The sequence below is a fragment of the Hyla sarda genome, chromosome 3, assembly GCF_029499605.1.
Source record: "Hyla sarda isolate aHylSar1 chromosome 3, aHylSar1.hap1, whole genome shotgun sequence".
NCBI classification, from domain to species: Eukaryota; Metazoa; Chordata; class Amphibia; order Anura; family Hylidae; genus Hyla; species Hyla sarda.
In genome coordinates, this window is record NC_079191.1 from 315,730,475 (window position 1) to 315,749,845 (window position 19,371).

Consider the following 19,371-nt stretch of genomic DNA (forward strand, 5'->3'; position numbering starts at 1 on the left):
GACAGAATAATACCACCACACTGTTATATACCACCACTATTACCTTGAAGTCCTTTACTCTACATTTTCTTTAGCCCAACCACCAGGAAGGCTTCTTCCAGCCACCAGATGTCTTTAGCTTCACTTTTACAACACCAACCCATCTACAAAAACTCCCTATCATTCTGCTTTCCCAAATACTCTGCCTGTTGTCGCCCTGGTGGCCTTAGAACTTTAGTTACATAGCCAAAATACTGCCAAACAGATAGTGCCCCAGATAGTACTAGTATCCCAGAAACCTGTTAGTTACTCCCATTCAGTAATAGTGCTTTTTAGTGTTCTTCACACATAGTTCCCTAACACAGTTAAAGTGCTTCTTTGGTACTAAATTCTCACTTAAAGGGGTACTCCGGCACTTAGACATCTTATCACCTATCCAAAGGCTTGCATTGAGGGGGGCGAAGCGTGACGTCACACGGGGCGGAGCCTTGATGTCACAACGCTCCGGCCCCCTGATCGACAGTAATCAGACCCGGAGCGAACACGCTTCGGGGAATGATTTTAAACGGGGTACGGCATGCAAGATCACGGGGGTCCCAAGTGGCAGGACCCCCGCGATCAGGCATCTTATCCCCTATCCTTTGGATAGGGGATAAGATGTCTAAGCGCCGGAGTACTGCTTTAATCCTGTTTCCACCAGGAATAGAATAGCTCAGGCCTCTGTCCTGTGGCCTGTGCTGTTAGCAACATGATGCATGTGATATCACTGCATAAGGCTGTACATCTGGCTTTGGGTAAGCAGTGGCTTCGAAGATTTTAAGTGCCTGTGACTTACAATATTGTCTGACAAACAGGGACATCTCCCTGCTCCTCCGTGGTATTCACCATGCTCCTTCATGGTATGTAAATTATCTCACATAAGTAAGTACACCCTTCACATTTTTGTAAATATTGTATTATATCTTTTCAAGTGACAACACAGAAGAAATGAAACTCTGCTACAATGTAAAGTAGTAAGTGTACAGCCTGTAAACAAGTTTAAAGGGGTTATCTAGGAATAGGAAAACAGAGCAAATTTTTTCAAAAAACACTCCCAGTCTGTCTCCAGGTTGGGTGTGGTTCTACAGCTCAGTTCCATTGAAGTGAATGGAGCTAAGTTATAATACCAGACCCAACCTGGAGACAGATGGAGAGCAGTCTTTGAAAGAAATAACCTCTATTTTTCAATTCCCGGATAACCCCTTTAATGTTGTGTCCCCTCAAAATAACTTAACACACAGCCATTAATGTCTAAACCTTGGCAACAAAAGTGAGTACATCCCTAAGTGTAAATATCCAAATTGGGCCCAAAGTGTTAATATTGTGTCCATTATTTTCCAGCACTGCCTTAAGCCTCTTGGACATGGAGTTTACCAGAGCTTCACAGGTTGCCATTGAAGTCCTCTTCAACTCCTTCATGATAACAGTATAGAGCTGGTGAATGTGAGAGATCTTGCACTCCCTCACCTTTCTTTCAGGATGCCCCACAGATGCCCAATGGGGTTAAGGTCTGGAGACACGCTTGGCCAGTCCATCACCTTTACCCTCAGCTTCTTTAGCAAGGCACTGGTCATCCTGGAGGTGTGTTTGGGGTCCTTGGCATTCATGGTTTTCTCAATAATCTGTAGCTTCCCAGTGCCAGCAGTACTCCTGCAGGCCAAGACCATGACACTCCCACCACCATGCTTTACTGTAGGCAAGACACACTTGACTCTGTACTCCTCACTTGGTTGCCGCCACATAGCTAGACACCATCTCAACTAAATAAGTTTATCTTGGTTTTATCAGGCCACCTGACATGGTTCCAAACTGTTTGTGGGGGGGGTTTTTGTGCATCATTTTTGAAGAGGGTTCCCTCCGGGACGAAAGCCATGCAGACCAATTTGATGCAGTGTGTGGTGTATGGTCTGAGCACTGACAGGCTGACCCCCCCACCCTCCAACCTCTGCAGCAATGATGGCAGCACACATACGTCTATTTCCCAATGACAACCTCTGGATATGATGCAAAGCATGTGCATTCAATGTCTTTGGTCGACCATGGCGAGGTGTGAAACTTGTCCTGTGAAACCACTGGTCTTACCCACAGTGCTGCAACTCAGTTCAGGGTCTTGGCAATCTTTGTATAGCCTAGGCCATCTTTATTATTTTTTTATATCTTTTTTTTTTTCCACAAAGTGCCATGTTAAACTTCCAGTGGCCAGTATTAGAGCTTATGAGAGCAATAACATCGAATTTATAGGGGTACTCTTTAACAGTGTTCACAAATAAAATTGGGCACAATTATTTTAAAAAAGTATAATGGTAAAACAAACAAAAGAGAAGAGAAAATGTATCAATCTGTCTGGTGCCAGAAAGTTAAAGAGATTTGTAAATTACTTCCATTAAAAAATCTTAAGCCTTCCAGGACATATGAGCTGCTGTATGCTCTACAAAAAGTTATTTTCTTTTTTAATTTCTTTTCTGTCTGACCACAGTGCTCTCTGCTGACACCACTGTCCATGTCAGGAACTGTCCAGAGCAAGAGCAAATACCCCATAGTGAAACCTATCCTGCTCTGGACAGTTCCTGACGTGGACAGAGGTGTCAGCAGAGAGCACTGTGGTCAAACAGAAAAGAACTTCCTCTGGAGCATACAGCAGCTGATAAGTACTGGAAGGATTAAGATTTATAAATAGAAGTAATTTACAAATCTGTTTAGCTTTCTGGCACCAGTTGATTTCAAGAACATTGTTTTCCACTGGAGTACTTCTTTAAGACACCTGCTCCCTATTCACATTTGAAACCTTGTACACTCACATGACACTGGGGAGGAAAAATGGGTAATTGGGCCCAATTTGGACATTTCTACTTAGGGGTGTACTGGCTGTGCGTTGCGTTACACAACATTAAGCACTTATACAGGCTATGCACTCACTACTTTACATTGTATCAGAATGTCATGTCTTTAGTGTAGTTACATACTAAAGATATAATAACAAATGACATACTAAAGGTATAATAACAAATGTGAGGGGTGTACTCACTTCACGTATGTGAGATACTCTATGTGTTCTGAGGATGGGGATACAGTAAAAAGAGGCAGAAGGAAATATTTTTTACCTTGTAAATCCTCCTTTTTTAGTTAATTTTAAGTAAATTTTTTGTTATATTTTCCTTAATCATGAATAGTATTTTTGTTGTGACAATAAATATTCTGCTCTAAAAGTAGAGACATATGTGTTTGAAATGCATAGTTTACCTGTGACTACTTAAAGGGTACTACGGTGGAAAACTTTTTTTTTTAACCCCTTAACGACGCAGGACGTATATTTACGTCCTGCGCCGGCTCCCGCGATATGAAACGGGATCGCGCCGCGATCCCGCATCATATCGCGTCGGTCCTGGCGCTCATCAACGGCCGGGACCCACGGCTAATACCACACATCGCCGATCGCGGCGATGTGCGGTATTAACCCTTTAGAAACGGCAGTCAAAGCTGACCGCCGCTTCTAAAGTGAAAGTGAAAGTGACCCGGCTGCTCAGTCGGGCTGTTCGGGACCGCCGCGGTGAAATCCCGAACAGCTTACAGGACACCGGGAGGGCCCTTACCTGCCTCCTCGGTGTCCGATCGGCGAATGACTGCTCCGTGCCTGAGATCCAGGCAGGAGCAGTCAAGCGCGGATAACACTGATCACAGGCGTGTTAATACATGCCTCTGATCTGTGTAAAAGATCAGTGTGTGCAGTGTTATAGGTCCCTATGGGACCTATAACACTGCAAAAAAAAAAAAGTTAAAAAAAAAGTGTTAATAAAGGTCATTTAACCCCTTCCCTAATAAAAGTTTGAATCACCCCCCTTTTCCCATAAAAAAAATAAAACAGTGTAAAAAAATGAAATAAATAAACATATGTGGTATCGCCGCGTGCGTAAATGTCCGAACTATAAAAACATATCATTAATCAAACCGCTTGGTCAATGGCGTACACGCAAAAAAATTCCAAAGTCAAAAAAAGCGCATTTTTGGTCACTTTTTCTACCATTAAAAAATGAATAAAAAGTGATCAAAAAGTCCAATCAAAACAAAAATCATACCGATAAAAACTTCAGATGACGGTGCAAAAAATGAGTCCTCATACCGCCCTGTACGTGGAAAAATAAAAAAGTTATAGGGGTCAGAAGATGACATTTTTAAACGTATAAATTTTCCTGCATGTAGTTGTGATTTTTTTCCAGAAGTGCGACAAAATTAAACCTATATAAGTAGGGTATCCTTTTAACTGTATGGACCTACAGAATAAAGATAAAGTGTCATTTTTACCGAAATATGCACTGCGTAGAAACAGAAGCCCCCAAAAGTTACAAAATGGCGTTTTTTCTTCGATTTTGTCGCACAATGTTTTTTTTTTTCGTTTCGCCGTGCATTTTTGGGTAAAATGACTAATTTCACTGCAAAGTAGAATTGGCGACGCAAAAAATAAGCCATAATATGGATTTTTAGGTGGAAAATTGAAAGGGTTATGATTTTTAAAAGGTAAGGAGGAAAAAAACGAAAGTGCAAAAACAGAAAAACCCTGAGTCCTTAAGGGGTTAAATCAACTGGTGCCTAAAAAGTTTAACAGATCTGTAAATTAGTTCCATTAAAAAAAATCTTAATCCTTCCAGGACTTATTAGCTGCTGAATACTACAGAAGAAATTATTTTCTTTTTTAAACACAGCGCTCTCTGCTGACATCACGAGCACAGTGCTCTCTGCTGACACCTCTGTCCATTTTAGGAACTGTCCAGAGCAGCATGTGTTTGCTATGGGGATTTTCTCCTACTCTGGCCAGTTCTTAAAATGGACAGAGATGTCAGCAGAGAGCACTGTGCTCGTGATTCAGCAGAGAGCTCTGTGTTCCAAAAAGAAAATAATTTCTTCTTTTAATAGAAGTAATTTACAAATCTGTTTAACTTTCTGGCACCAGTTGATTTAAAAAAAAAAAAGTTTTCCACCGAAGTACCCCTTAAATAAATATGTTATTAGTGCACATTATTTCTTCACACTAAAGGTCACAGGCTGAGTTAAATAACAGTGTATATAGGATAACACATAATAATTAGAGAAACGTTCTTCTCCTCTTCCATCCACCTCCTCAAAGAGCAAATTCTTTTGTGTTCTGACAACCAGAATTCACATCTGTGTCCCAAAAAAGTTCAGTTTTAAATGGTTAAAATACAAGAACAGATTGAGATTTTGTTTTCATAACTAGCACAACTGTAGTGCTATGGTGTCTATACACACAAACACACACACACACACATATATATATATGTATATATATATGTGTGTATATATATATATATATATATATATATATATATGTCATCTCCATTTTTACATATTGTGGACTGATTTAGCTACAAAGAATCAAGTGAACACACAAGGAAATGTCTGTAAACCATGTGACTTCAAGGCAATGTGTAGATAAAATTTGTAAACTTGAGTAGCTTAAAACATAACGCTTAATGTTAATATAATAAAATATAGTGCCAGAGAAAACAAAAACTAGGTACAGCGATCAGTACCTGGGTATGTGCAGTGGGGGGAGTATCCCTCTTCCCGCTGCCACCATCAAGCAAGCAGTCCCGTGAGTAAAAACAGACACTGCTGCTCACAAAAGGAAGTGTATCACATAAAGCGAGAATCATACCCCTAGTCTAGGGGTAATTTACAGATCTGTTTAACTTTCTGGCACCAGTTAATTTAAAAGAAATTGTTTTCCAGTGGCATACCCCTTTAATTAGAGAAAAAATTTATTACTGCAAATAATGAAACAATTCGGGAATATATATAATGAGACAGTGCCAGGAATAGTGGTCAGGAATCGCTGTATTTCATGTACCTTTCATGTACCTTTCATACATATCTACCAGGTGTCAGGAAGCGCATACCTTTTCCAGGGAATGGTGGAAGAGATATGGAAATCCAGGATAATGTGAAATCCCTTGCAGACAATAGCTGCTATGGAACGTTTGGTAAAATCAATTTTTGGGCCTGTATTTTTGTGAAATAAAAGGCAGTTGGTAGTGGGGTATTCCATTCCCTTCCTGGCCAGTTCATGTGTTTAGTGTGGTCCAAAATCAGCACAGATGCTGAAGACAGCTGGTTACTGGACTTTTAAAGAAAGTGTAACTCAGCCTGTAGGCAAGGGAGTTGAAGTCTTTAGGTCTTAAGCCTCAAAAGTGACTATTTTGTTGGGTGGCTGGTAGTAAATCACAGAAATAAGACTAATATATACCTTTTATAGTTAACCTTAAACGAGAGGTGACAACCTCCAATAAACAACAACAAAGGAATACAACAAAAAGCCAACTGGAAAAACACTTCCAACACACACAATGCGTATGACCAATACACCAAATAACACAATAGGTACTAAATAAAATAAACAGTATACATAGAAAGCAGACCTGATAGCTAATACCCTATGCCCAGTAGCTCAGCAGGTGACTCGGGGCAGGAACAGCAGGCAGGAGGAGGCAGCTCCTAGAGGGCAGCATTAAACATAACACAGTAATAAGAGCAACACAAGATAAAACAACATCACAGCGTATTTCCCCAAAGGGTGTATACTACAAGAGATGAATTAGACACCTGTCTAACCCATCCAGAATAACATTATTAGGTCTGATACGTATGCTTCAGATGTCCAGATATCTCCATCTCAGTGCTTTTTGTTCAATCACATATCATCAGGAGAGGATGAAACAAAGATGTGTCCTGTCATATTAGCATCCCCTGACGGTGGTGGGCATCTAAGAGAGAAGTGGTGGCCATACGCCGAGAACGACAACTGATTAAATAAGGCTCTGCCGGAGGATAGTAACCACACCCTGCTTCGTATAGGTTGTTCCTAAAGCGCATCAGAAGCGCATCACTGTATGCTGTATGGCTGGTAGTCACCTGTGTACATAGGGAAGATGTAAGTGAGGTAGTGTTTGGACAAGCAGGATATATTTTATAATTTGGGGTGAGTGTAAAGGCTTACATTTTGTTACTCTGAAAAATAAAGACTTTAGAAGCCCTGTTTAAACATATCTTATACATTATATATAAGCTGAGTACCCGGCCTTGCCCATTTTTTCCTACCTAATCCTTGTGGGGGAGGAAAAGCATATACTGTCCTCATATCCCATCATATCCTGCTTCTATATCCTTTTGTCATATCCCGTCCTCATATATTGTTCTCATATCCCGACCACATATCCTGTCCTCATATCCCATCTTCGTATTCCGACCTCACATCCCATCCCTTTTTCTGACCTCATAACCTGACCTCATTTCCTGTCCTCATATTCCTACCTCATATCCCATCTTCGTATTCCGACCTCACATCCCATCCCTTTTTCTGACCTCATAACCTGACCTCATTTCCTGTCCTCATAGTCCTACCTCATATCCCATCTTCGTATTCCGACCTCACATCCCATCCCTTTTTCTGACCTCATAACCTGACCTCATTTCCTGTCCTCATAGTCCTACCTCATATCCCATCTTCGTATTCCGACCTCACATCCCATCCCTTTTTCTGACCTCATAACCTGACCTCATTTCCTGTCCTCATATTCCTACCTCATATCCCGTCCTCATATCCCGTCCTCATATCCCAACCTCATATCTCATCCTCATATGCCATCCTCAGGCTTTTTGGGAATGGGCGTGATTTGCAAGCTGGACCAATGCACAAAAAAGGGTAGAAAATAAAAGCAGTGTAGCTTAAATGGTGGGTGTGGCTTTTCAAGATGGGGTGGGGCATGCTGGAGGGATGTGGCTCCTGTGTTCCTCCAGCCTTGTCAATTAGCCGTTTCATGCTCATGACCCTAGGACATGCTCATCCTGCTGTGGGACTCATCAGTGTCCCAGGGAGGTATAGGGACCCCTAGTGGATGGGATTTTCCATGGCAGTTTTCTTTAATAAAATTTGAATTTTTTTTTAAGTTTATTAGAAAAAACTATTGTTTTGCCAAGATGTACAACATAGAAAAAGTTTTAATATCTGACATTGCCCATTTAACCTTTTGGAAGTGATTCTGGAACATACAAACATACATATATACATACTTAAATACACACACATTGAGTTATATATATATATATATATTAGGGATGCACCGATATATCGGCAGCCGATTCATATCGGCCGAAAATAGCTGTTTCGGGGAAATGCCGAAACAACAAAAAATGTGCCGATAATGACCCACCTCCCCTGCCCGCCCACAGCACAAGTTGCAAACACTAGGCACTCGTGGGGGGTGCAGGGGGGGCCGGGCGCAACATCTGGGGGGGGGGGGCGCGCTCTCCGGGATGGGAATACTTCTTTTTATGTGCCCGGGCCGGCTCCTGTGTGTGGCTGCAGGTGGGGGCCGGCCAGCGCATATAAAAACTAATAGTGTATACTAAAAACCAGGGGGCCTCCAGCTGTTGTGAAACTACAACTCCCAGCATGCCCGGACCTGCAAAGTCTGTCCGGGCATGCTGGGAGTTGTAGTTTCACAACAGCTGGAGGCCCCCTGGTTTTTAGTATACAGTATTAGTCTTTATATGCTCTGTGCCTGCAGCCACACACGGGAGCCGCCCCGGGCACATAAAAAGAAGTATTCCTATCCCGGACATCCCTGTGTCCCGAAAAATCTTTTCGGGACATAAGGATGTCCGCCAGTCACTCACCATTCCCCGGCGTCCTCCTGCGATCCTCCTTCGGTCCCTCGCTTCTCCGCCTCTATGGTCGTACGCACGGGACGTCACTGACGTCCCGTGCGTACAACCATAGAGACGTAGGAGGACCGCATGATCGTCGCAGGAGAACGCACGCTGGCCGGGGCCTGGTAAGTGACCGCGTCATCTTCTTCAGTGTTCCGGTCACCGCTCCTCCAGTCCCGGCACCTACTGCTATGGTCCATAGGCCATAGCAGTAGATGTGACCCCGGGCAGGAGGAGCGGTGACCGGAACACTGTGGGGGCAGCAGTACAGACATACAGCCTCCAGCCATACACTGTATATGGATGGAAGCTGTATGTCTGAGGGGTGGGGGGAGCTGCCTACTATTGTGGGGGAACTGCTGACCTAATGTGGGGGGAGCTGCCTACAAATCTAGGGGGAGCTGCCTAATATTGTTGGGGGGGGAGCTGCCTACAAATGTGGGGGGAGCTGCCTAATATTGTGGGGGGGAGCTGCCTAATATTGTGGGGGGAGCTGCCTAATATTGTGGGGGAACTGCTGACCTAACGTGGGGGGGGGGAGCTGCCTACAAATGTGGGGGAGCTGCCTAATATTGTGGGGGGGAGCTGCCTAATATTGTTGGGGGGCAGCTGCCTACAAATGTGGGGGAGAGCTGCCTAATGTTGTTGGGGGGGAGCTGCCTACAAATGTGGGGGGAGCTGCCTAATATTGTGGGGGGGAGCTGCCTAATATTGTGGAGGGGAGCTGCCTAATATTGTGGGGGGGAGCTGCCTAATATTGTGGGGGGAGCTGCCTAATATTGTGGGGGGAGCTGCCTAATATTGTGGGGGGAGCTGCCTAATATTGTTGGGGGGAGCTGCCTAATATTGTGGGGGGGTGCTGCCTAATATTGTGGGGAACCTGCCTACTATTGTGGGGGAAATGCTGACCTAATGTTAGGGAGCTGCCTACTATTGTGGGGGGAACTGCCTACTATTGTGGGGGGAGCTGCCTATTAATGTGGGGGAACTCCCGACCTAATGTGGGGGAGCTGGCAATCTAATGTGGGGGAATCTAATGAGCGGAGCGCTGCATTTTATCAGAAGACGGGGAGAAGTCATTTTTCGGTATCGGTTTCGAACGGACATTTTTTTTTATTTCGGTTTCGTTTCGGTTCTGAAATTTCCATTTCGGTGCACCTCTAATATATATATATATATATATATATATATATATATATATATATATATAACATATGAATTATTTTCATCTTTGTAAAAAGTGAGATACTGACAGACAAGGGAATATTCTGGAGATGTAGGGTTATTTTGCCCATCTGAATGTATATCTAATAACTATGGCATGTATTCTGGCCACTAAGTATGCACACATGCCGCACACATCTCTGGAACAGGGGGGGGGGGGGGGGGGCATCACCATACCATAATTGGGTATGTGATCACCTGTCTATAGATTTGCAATATCTGACTTTTTACCACAGTTCCTCTTTATTTAATAGATTTTATTTGTTTTCTGCAAATGTAATACTAATGAATTCCTGTATGAACCAAGTATTAGAAGAAGAAATGCAATATATATCTATTAATAGTGGATTATTTCAATAAGAAGAAATAGCTGTAAAAGCCATTTACTCAACCCATTGATAGACTTTGCGATCATTCTCTTCATTCCCATAGGAGGTCTTCCAGTTCTGAACTGTAAAGATAACCTGGTAATGTTTGATTCCACTTCGGGTGAGCGGATGTATGTCTTTCTATTGAGACACTTACATTTTGTATGCTTAGAGCTGAGAATAGAGAATTACATGCAAGGCATAGCAATCAAGCCGAAACAGTTTCTTGAATACTAATAGATGGAAATGATGTTCACATCTGGTATCTTCTCTCCCATCTTTTTATACAGGCACAGCTTTCTCAGGCTTTGAGTGGAGTTTCCGATAAAGCAAAGGAAGCCAAAGAATTTCTGGTTCAGCTAAAGAACATACTGCAACAAATCCAGGTATTATCCTTCAGTTCCTTAAATAAGTGCATCCAGACAATGGCATGACTCAGTACGCAGTAAGAAGGAAGACTGATCTGGTGTGGATTTTCACCTGTTGTACTAGTGTATCGTCTTTGTGGCATTTTCTGGTATGTCTTGTACTTAAAGGGGCACTCCGGTGCTTAGACATCTTATCCCCTATCCAAAGGATAGGGGATAAGATGCCTGATCGCAGGGGTCCAGCCACTGGGAACCCCCGTGATCTTGCATGCAGCACCCCAGTTAAAATCAGTCCCCAGAGAATTTTCGCTCCGGGTCTGATAACCGGCGACCACAGGGCAGGCAGCGTGTGATATCACGCCCCCGTGTGACGTCACGCTCCGCCCCTCAATGCAAGCCTATGGGAGGGGGCGTGACAGCTGTCACGCCCCCTCCCATAGGCTTGCATTGAGGGGCGGAGCGTGACGTCACACAGGGCGGAGGCGTGATATCACACGCCGCAGGCCCCGTGGTCGCCGGTAATCAGACCCGGGGATAGGGGATAAGATGTCTAAGCGCCGGAGTACCCCTTTAAAAACATTGTACAAACTCTTGCCAAGGAGAATAAATGGAGAGGTGGCTATGTGCAGCTTCATGGCTATCCCATCTACCCTTGAGAAGGTCCACTTGCATAGTACCAGGGCAAGAGGACAGATTATTCGCTTTATCTACTGATCTCTGAATTATAATATTTCATATGCTGCAGTGTGAGAGATGTTCATACATTTTTTGAGGAATTGCATTCTTGAAAGATGGGCACCATGTAATTCTTTTGGTAGGAAGGCCTTTAGTGAGAAAATGTACTTATTAAAGGGGTTCTCCCTTTAGGACAACTCCTGTACAGATGCAAGGGGTGTAGGGATGTCATGGAGGGTGTAAATGTTTGGATGATGAGGACGCTCCACATTCTTTCCATATTGTTTCCTCCTTTGACCTTCTGTTTTATTTATATAAGCCCCCACCACAAGTCCTGGCTATGATCCCATAGTGAAAGCCAATGTGCATCCATTAATAGAACTAGAACAACCCAATAATAGTACCATCAAAGTAGCCCCCTGATACATAGTGCTAGTACATTGTTGGAAATGTTTCATGTAAACAGGGGTGCTGGCATTATACCTACTGTACACTATTTCTAAGTCATATACTGCTTGATTTTAGGCATCTTTATACATGGTAGACCTCTTCTTATAAAGACTAACAACCTTTGCTAGAGACTTGCCTGTTATGCCAGAGACTTGAAATATCTCCTCCATGTTAAAGGGGTACTCCAGCGGAAAGCAATTTTTTTCAAATCAACTGGTGCTAGAAAGTTTACCAGATTTGTGAATGACTTATGTTAAAAATCTTAATCCTTTCAGTACTTATCAGCTGCTGTATGGTCCAGAGGGAGTTATGAAGTTCTTTTCAGTCTGACCACAGTGCTCTCTGCTGACACCTCTGTCCGTGCCAGAAACTGTCCAGTGCAGGATAGGTTTGCTATGGGGATTTACTACTACTCTGGACAGTTCCTGACAAAGACAGAGGTGAGAGCATTGTGGTCAGACTGAAAAGAACTATACAACTTCCTGGGGAACATACAGTAGCTGATAAGTACTGGAAGGATTAAGATTTTTTAGTATATTTTTAAAAGAAATTTAGAAATCTGTTTAACTTTCTAGCACCATTTGATAAAAATTGTTTTCCAACAGAGTTCCCCTTGAAGGTGGTTATACACCTTCGATAGCTGTCAGCTGAATGTTTGTTTAGCTAACAACTATCTTCACATGAACATTTTGCTTGGCCAAACAGTGGGGAAAAGAGGGGCAAGCTGTGGCCAGACAGTTTAGGTGGTGGCTTATTTCTCTGAGGGGAAAAAATATCTGGGCAGTTGAAATCCAATGTGCTTGACCCTTTTCTCTCCGACATCATCAGTTAGGAGGCCCCCAATATATTTTAGACAGTTTGACAGTCCTGGTGAAGTCAGTAAGTTTGCCAATACACCTTAGACTAAAATCAGCCAAACTAGCTGCCTTCGGTGGATTTGACTGACTGTGTAAGGTGTCATTGGGGAGAAGGGTCAAGTAAATTGTATTTTCAAAGTGCTCACCTTTATTATTCTGAAGATAAATATGTAGACAAGTTCCTCTCTGTCTACATATTTATCTTCATTGCTATCCACCGGACTGACGGACGTCACACCGGGTTGTTCCTCGTGGCAGCAGTTTCCCTCGATTTTCTGCACATAGACGCTACTGTAGGTGTTGTGCTCTGAGCGCAACACCTAGGGGTAAGAACCCATCTTTGCGTTAACTCTTTCATCATAGTCAAACGGTCCTCACTAGGGGCGCACCTCCTGTTGTTTTTTCTCGTTTATATATTACACCTTTATTATTCTGGAAGGGATAAGCTGGTGCTAGAGTAGTCTGGCTGTGGCTTATCCCTCCTCATGGAAAAAGTATGAACATTTGGCCGAAATGAAAGTTCATGTGTATGGGGAGGTTGAGAGACATAGCAATAGCAATAACAATTATGCTATTTCAGCTATAAGGGAGAAAATATCACTGCATTGTAAGTGGTATAATGATGGAAAGTAATTCATAAATCTGCAAGAAAGTTAGTTGTTTTTATAGTAATTTATAGTATTTCCTGTCTTATTATCTGGTTAGTTCTATATATCTCAATGTGATTGTTACCCGATATACAGGGCTAAGTATTTTCATTGGGTTGATAATCAATTGTGGAGATAATAGCTTATGAATGGATTTAATATAAATATATATATATATATAAACCATGTTACATGGTTAATGTACAATTTAAAAGAACATTTTTGTAAAGAAAAATTTGGGAGTTTTTTCTATTTAGTTAACACCTCACACATGATTGACTCATTTTAGGAAAATGGACTGGAGTATGAAGCATGCTTGGTTGCTCAATGTGATGCTCTCGTGGATGCATTAAATCGTCAAAAGGCAAAGTTGCTCACCAAAGTCACAAAGGAACGAGAACATAAATTCAAGGTGAAAGGGCTATATACAAGCTGGGAACAATGTCAAGGAAAAAGCATTTGAAGTAACAGTAAAAGTGTTTACAACAATAATTCTGTTCATATAAAAGGTTATACTGCTTCAATGCTTTGTTTGCTGGGATATAGATATATATATTAAATAGGTTTTCCCTGCAAAAAAATATTTTATTATCTAGGCATACAGATAATACACCTCACAGCTTCTGACATCTACCAGTTCCAATTGCTGTCCCTGCAAGAAATGTCCACTTAGCCAGTCAATGGGTTAGATTAAGTTAGATTTGTAAAAGATTTTATTTGTATTAAAACTCAAAGGAATTTTTCTACCTGGGCAAGTTATCCCCAGAAGAGGGGATAACATGTGGATTGGTGGGGTTCCAACCAAAGGGTCCCCTACCCATCACCAGAACTTGGTATCAATGCAGCCCTGAAGAAACTTAGCAAGCCACACATGTGTGACCACTGCTCCATTCAACCTCTATGGGCGTTCTGAACAGTACTGGGCAACGATCAGAAAGCCCAAGGGGATGAATGAAGAGGTGGCTGGGATTGCATGGTCTGCTCCATTCATTCGGGGCTTCCTTATTACTTAATTCTGGGGATTGGCGGGGGTCCCAGTGGTTGGAACCCCACCAATTCACAAGTTGTCCCCTGTCCTGTGGATAGGGGATTACTTGCCCATATGGAAAATACTCTTCAAAAACTATGCACCCAACGGCACCTCTAGTAACATTTAGTACTTTTGCTATCTTTGCGTATACTTTTACTTGTTTGCACCAGACAGTGATCTTCTCTCCTAACCTTTTTGATTATCCATGTTAAGGTAATTGATCATACACCAATAGATAGTCTATGAGTGACCTTGTTTTAAAATAATGATCTCTAATGGTAATGATCTCTAGAGTAATGTCTCGAGTGGTAAAGGTGCAAGGTACACGTGAAGTCAGAAAACATGACTTGTTCAGTCTCCAACAGGCACACGACACTGAAACAACAAGGTTTCTTCCTAAGACAGCAGGCTGTAACCACTGTATATAGTTACATCAGAAAGATATCCTAACCCTTACCTAAGGGGATTATCTAAAATGTGCAGCTTTATTTTTAGGTTGTATGGGACCAGATAAATCACTGTACATTGAAACTACGCCAGTCAACAGGGCTAATGGAATATTGCCTTGAAGTAATCAAAGAAAATGATCCCTCTGGCTTTTTACAGGTACAAGCATGCAACCCAATACATGCTATTCAATGTGCTGTATTGCATTATACTGTGGGCCTCATTTACTAAGGCTTTTCTGAGTAGATTTTGTAGGGTTTTTTGTGTCACACCAGAATTTCACACAAAAAATCCAAAAAGCCCTACGTTACTCTAAAAAAAAAAAAAAACTACAAAAGGGGCGTGGCCATCAGGAAAAAGGGGCATGTTTAAAAAAAAATTCTAGAGAAACCTACAAATTTTCAAATGTTTCCACATAAAATGTGGTGGATTTGATCTCCGGAAAACCCAACACTTCAGAGCATGTGTAAAAAAAAAAAAAAAAAAAAAAAAAAAAAAAAAAAAAAAAAAAAAAGAAAAGAAAAACATAGGAAAACATTAGTAAATACTGTGGAAAAATACCTGTCGGTATAAACCTTGTTAACCCTTTAGGTGGTATACAGAAAAAAAAAGCAAAACATAGGAAAACATTAGTAAATACTGTGGAAAAATACCTGTCGGTACAAACCTTGTTAACCCTTTAGGTGGTATACAGAAAAAAAAAGCAAAACATAGGAAAACATTAGTAAATACTGTGGAAAAATACCTGTCGGTACAAACCTTGTTAACCCTTTAGGTGGTATACAGAAAAAAAAAGCAAAACATAGGAAAACATTAGTAAATACTGTGGAAAAATACCTGTCGGCATAAACCTTGATAACCCTTTAGGTGGTATACAGAAATTAAGACAAAGTAGAGAATTTTTAAAATTTTATCTCTACTTTGTCTTAATTTCTGTATACCACCTAAAGGGTTAACAAGGTTTATAAATCCTACTGTGAATTTTTTGAGGGGTGCAATTTTTTAATTGGGGGGATATTAGGGGATTTCCTAATATGCAGGTCTCTCAAATCAACTTCAGAAATGAACTGGTTCCTTAAAAGATTAATTTTGGAAATTCTCATGAAAATTTCAAAATTTGCTGCAATGCTTCTAATCCCTCTGATGTCTTAAAAATTAGAAGAACATTTACCAAATGATGCCAACATAAAGCTGACATATTGTAAATGTAAATTATTAGATAATTTATGTGTACTGACAATCTTTCTTCAAAGCAGAGAGGCTAGCTTTCCACACAGGTATTTTTCTGGATTTTTTAATGAAAACTGCCACTGCAATTTTTGGGCCAAAGTGGATCCTAAAGGAAAGAGAAGTATAAGTCCTTCCTTTACATTTCCCATTCCTTTTGAATACATCTCTAGCTTTGGCTCAAAAGCTGCAGTGGCAGTTTAAAAAAAAAAAAAAAAAAACACGCCTGAAAAAAACCTGTGTGGAAACCTAGCCAGAATGTCAAATTTCGAAAATTGCTAATTTTTCTACATTTTGGACACATTTTTGAGTATTTCATAAATGATAGCTGAAGATATTGACCAAAAATTACCACTGACATAAAGTAAATGTGTCACGAAAAACAATCTCAGAATCGGATAAAGCCCCAAAGTTATAAGCAGATAAGACAGGTGAAATTTAAAAAATTGGTCTTGGTCCATAAAGCCCAAATAGGCCATGTTGTTAGGGCTACTCCACTGGTAAACATTTTTTTTAAATCAACTGGTGCCAGAAAGTTAGATTTGTAAATTACTTGTATTTAAAAAAAATCTTAATCTTTCCAGTACTTATCAGCAGCTGTATGTTCCAGAGGAAGTTCTTTTCTTTTTGAATTTCCTTTCTGTCTGACCACAGTGCTCTTTGCCGACACCTCTGTCAATGTCAGAACTGTCCAGAGTAGGAGCAAATCCCCAAAACTAACCTATCCTGCTCTGGACAGTTTCTGACATGAACAGAGGTGTCAGCACTGTGGTCAGACAGAAAGGAAATTCAAAAAGAAAAGAACTTCCTCTGTAGTTGCCTATATGTAACTTTTTTGTAAATTTTTATTAAATTTTTTTCTGGGATATGATGTGACCAAAAATTAGCAAAAGGCTTGGTTTACATTGCTGTTGTGATCTGTCCCTTTCGGGGTCGGTTTGACTCTTTTTTTTCCTGCCGAATGGCCCCAAAAGGGGTTTAAGCACAATGGACTCCACCTAGTCACCACTGGGTCCCAACGGATCCCATTGACTTGAATAGGATCCCTCTGGGATCCAGTAATTTACCGGACAAAAAAAAGTGAATACACTATTTTTTTTTCTCCACTAAATTCTCGCCCTTGGGTAGTACCTGCTTGTCCTGTGAATGGAGCAGCTGCTTGTCTTCACTGCCCAGATGCCTGCTTGTCCTCAGTGAATGGAGCGCTGCTTGTCCTCACTGCCCAGATGCCTGCTTGTCCTCAGTGAATGGAGCGCTGCTTGTCCTCACTGCCCAGATGCCTGCTTGTCCTCAGTGAATGGAGCGCTGCTTGTCCTCAGTGTACAGAGACCTGCTTGTCCTCAGTGTTCAAAGCCCTGCTTGTCCTCAGTGTACAGAGACCTGCTTGTCCTCAGTGTTCAAAGCCCTGCTTGTCCTCGGTGTACAGAGCCCTGCTTGTCCTCGGTGTACAGAGCCCTGCTTGTCCTCAGTGTACAGAGCCCCGCTTGTCCTCAGTGTTCAGAGCGTTGCTTGTCCTCAGTGTTCAGAGCGCCACTTGTCCTCAGTGTTCAGAGCGCCGCTTATCCTCAGTGTTCAGAGCGCCGCTTATCCTCAGTGTTCAGAGCGCCACTTGTCCTCAGTGTTCAGAGCGCCACTTGTCCTCAGTGTTCAGAGCGCCGCTTATCCTCAGTCTACACTGCCCTGTTTGTGAGCACAGCACTCCCGCATATCTGATTGACAGGCGGGGAGCTGCGCTGAGTTGGTCACGTGTTCAGCCAGCACTGCGATTTCGGACTCACTGCCAGGCCGGCTAAGTCCAAAATCAATGATAAAGCTTGCGGCCAGGGACTCCTAGAGAGATCCCTAGTGGCCACATTTTCAAAATGAAAATACACATAAAAGGAAGCATTTTTTTTTTTTATTAAATCCAATTACAAAGTTGTTCTATATACAATCAGCTCTAACATATCAAAAAAAATTTGATGATAGGTACTCTTTAAGGTGATATTTTACCTAGCTACTTTAGTTTTATGGCCTTCTTTTGCTCACGGAGCTACACCATTTACTTGGCTTCTATTATAGTCATTGGAAGTTGCACAAATAGCGTAGCTTCCCTGCCTAGACTACTTTTGAGTTTTCCGACCATGTCCTACAGCAGCAGACCGCAGTAGCTGGCCAAAAAATGAAGCAGCAAGGTGAGACAACCATTTTATGAACAGAAAGACAGATACAACTTTGCCAAAAATAAAAATTGCCCAATTCTGCAAGATTCTTTAGCAAAATGAAACCAAGATTAAATTGTACCAGAATGATAGGGAGAGAACTGTCTGAAGAATAAAATGGTTTATGATCTAAAGCGTATCATGTCACCTGTCAAATACAGTGGAGACGGCGTTTAGACATGGACATGTATGGCTGCCAATGGAACTAGGTCACTGGTGCTTATTGATGATGTGACTGTGAGAGATATAGTGGGACAAATCCTGAAGTGTATAGAGCTGACATTTGCAACCAAGGGACAGTTGACCCATATATTGCCCTATGTATTAGAGTGCATTCACACCACGTTTTTGCAATACAGTTCCCGTATATGTTTTCAATATGAAACCTTATGGAACCGTATTGAAAACTGTATTTCAAACGATGCATCCGGTTGCATCCGTTTTGCGTCTTGTACGGTTTTGTCCGTTTTTTTTTCCTGTACCCAAAACCGTAGCCTACCACGGTTTTTGGTCAGAGTGAAAAACCGTATTAAACCGTATACCTTTTTTTTCAACATGGGAGTAAATGGGAATCGTGCAGAACCGTATGTGCGTGTGGTTCCATCTGGTTTACACCATACGGTTTTTGACTTTGCGTAGTTTTTTGTCTTGGAATTTCAATCAAACAAGTGAAACTTTATTCATAATGGAGTGAAAAGTTAAAAACTTATACTTTTTTTTTTTTTTTAAACGGATGCAACCGGACATGATTTTTCAAACTTTATACGGTTTTTAACCATATACGGGTTAAAATTTGTACACACGTTTTGATACAGTTTTGTCCGGTTTTGAGGAATCTGTTTTTCATCAAAAACCTGATACGGGAACTGTATTGCAAAAACGTGGTGTTAATGCACCCTTAGATTGATGGCAGATCTCACTGAAAGGAAAGTATTCACCTGGGTCATGGACCAATAATATAATCCCCTTATCTGGTGCTGCGTCATCTTCTGCTCCAGTCACTTCTGTTACGCCGAGCGCTCCGGGTCCCCGCTCCTCCCCGGAGCGCTCGCAGCGTCCTCTCATTCGCAGCGCCCCGGTCAGACCTGCTGACCGGGTGCGCTGCGATATTACTCCCAGCCGGGATGCGATTCGCGAC

General features: G+C 41.8%; 1 protein-coding gene across 4 annotated transcripts in view; it reads left to right on the forward strand.

Moving 5' to 3' along the window:
• TRIM67 (tripartite motif containing 67) overlaps window positions 1-19,371 on the forward strand; it is an 80,910-nt gene that overhangs the window by 24,705 nt on the left and 36,834 nt on the right. For all 4 annotated transcript variants that reach the window (XM_056567102.1, XM_056567104.1, XM_056567103.1 and 1 more), the window contains exons 2-4: window positions 10,622-10,717; window positions 13,618-13,740; window positions 14,854-14,964. In XM_056567102.1, the coding sequence (XP_056423077.1) occupies window positions 10,622-10,717; window positions 13,618-13,740; window positions 14,854-14,964 (330 nt within the window). The remainder of the gene's footprint in view (window positions 1-10,621; window positions 10,718-13,617; window positions 13,741-14,853; window positions 14,965-19,371) is intronic.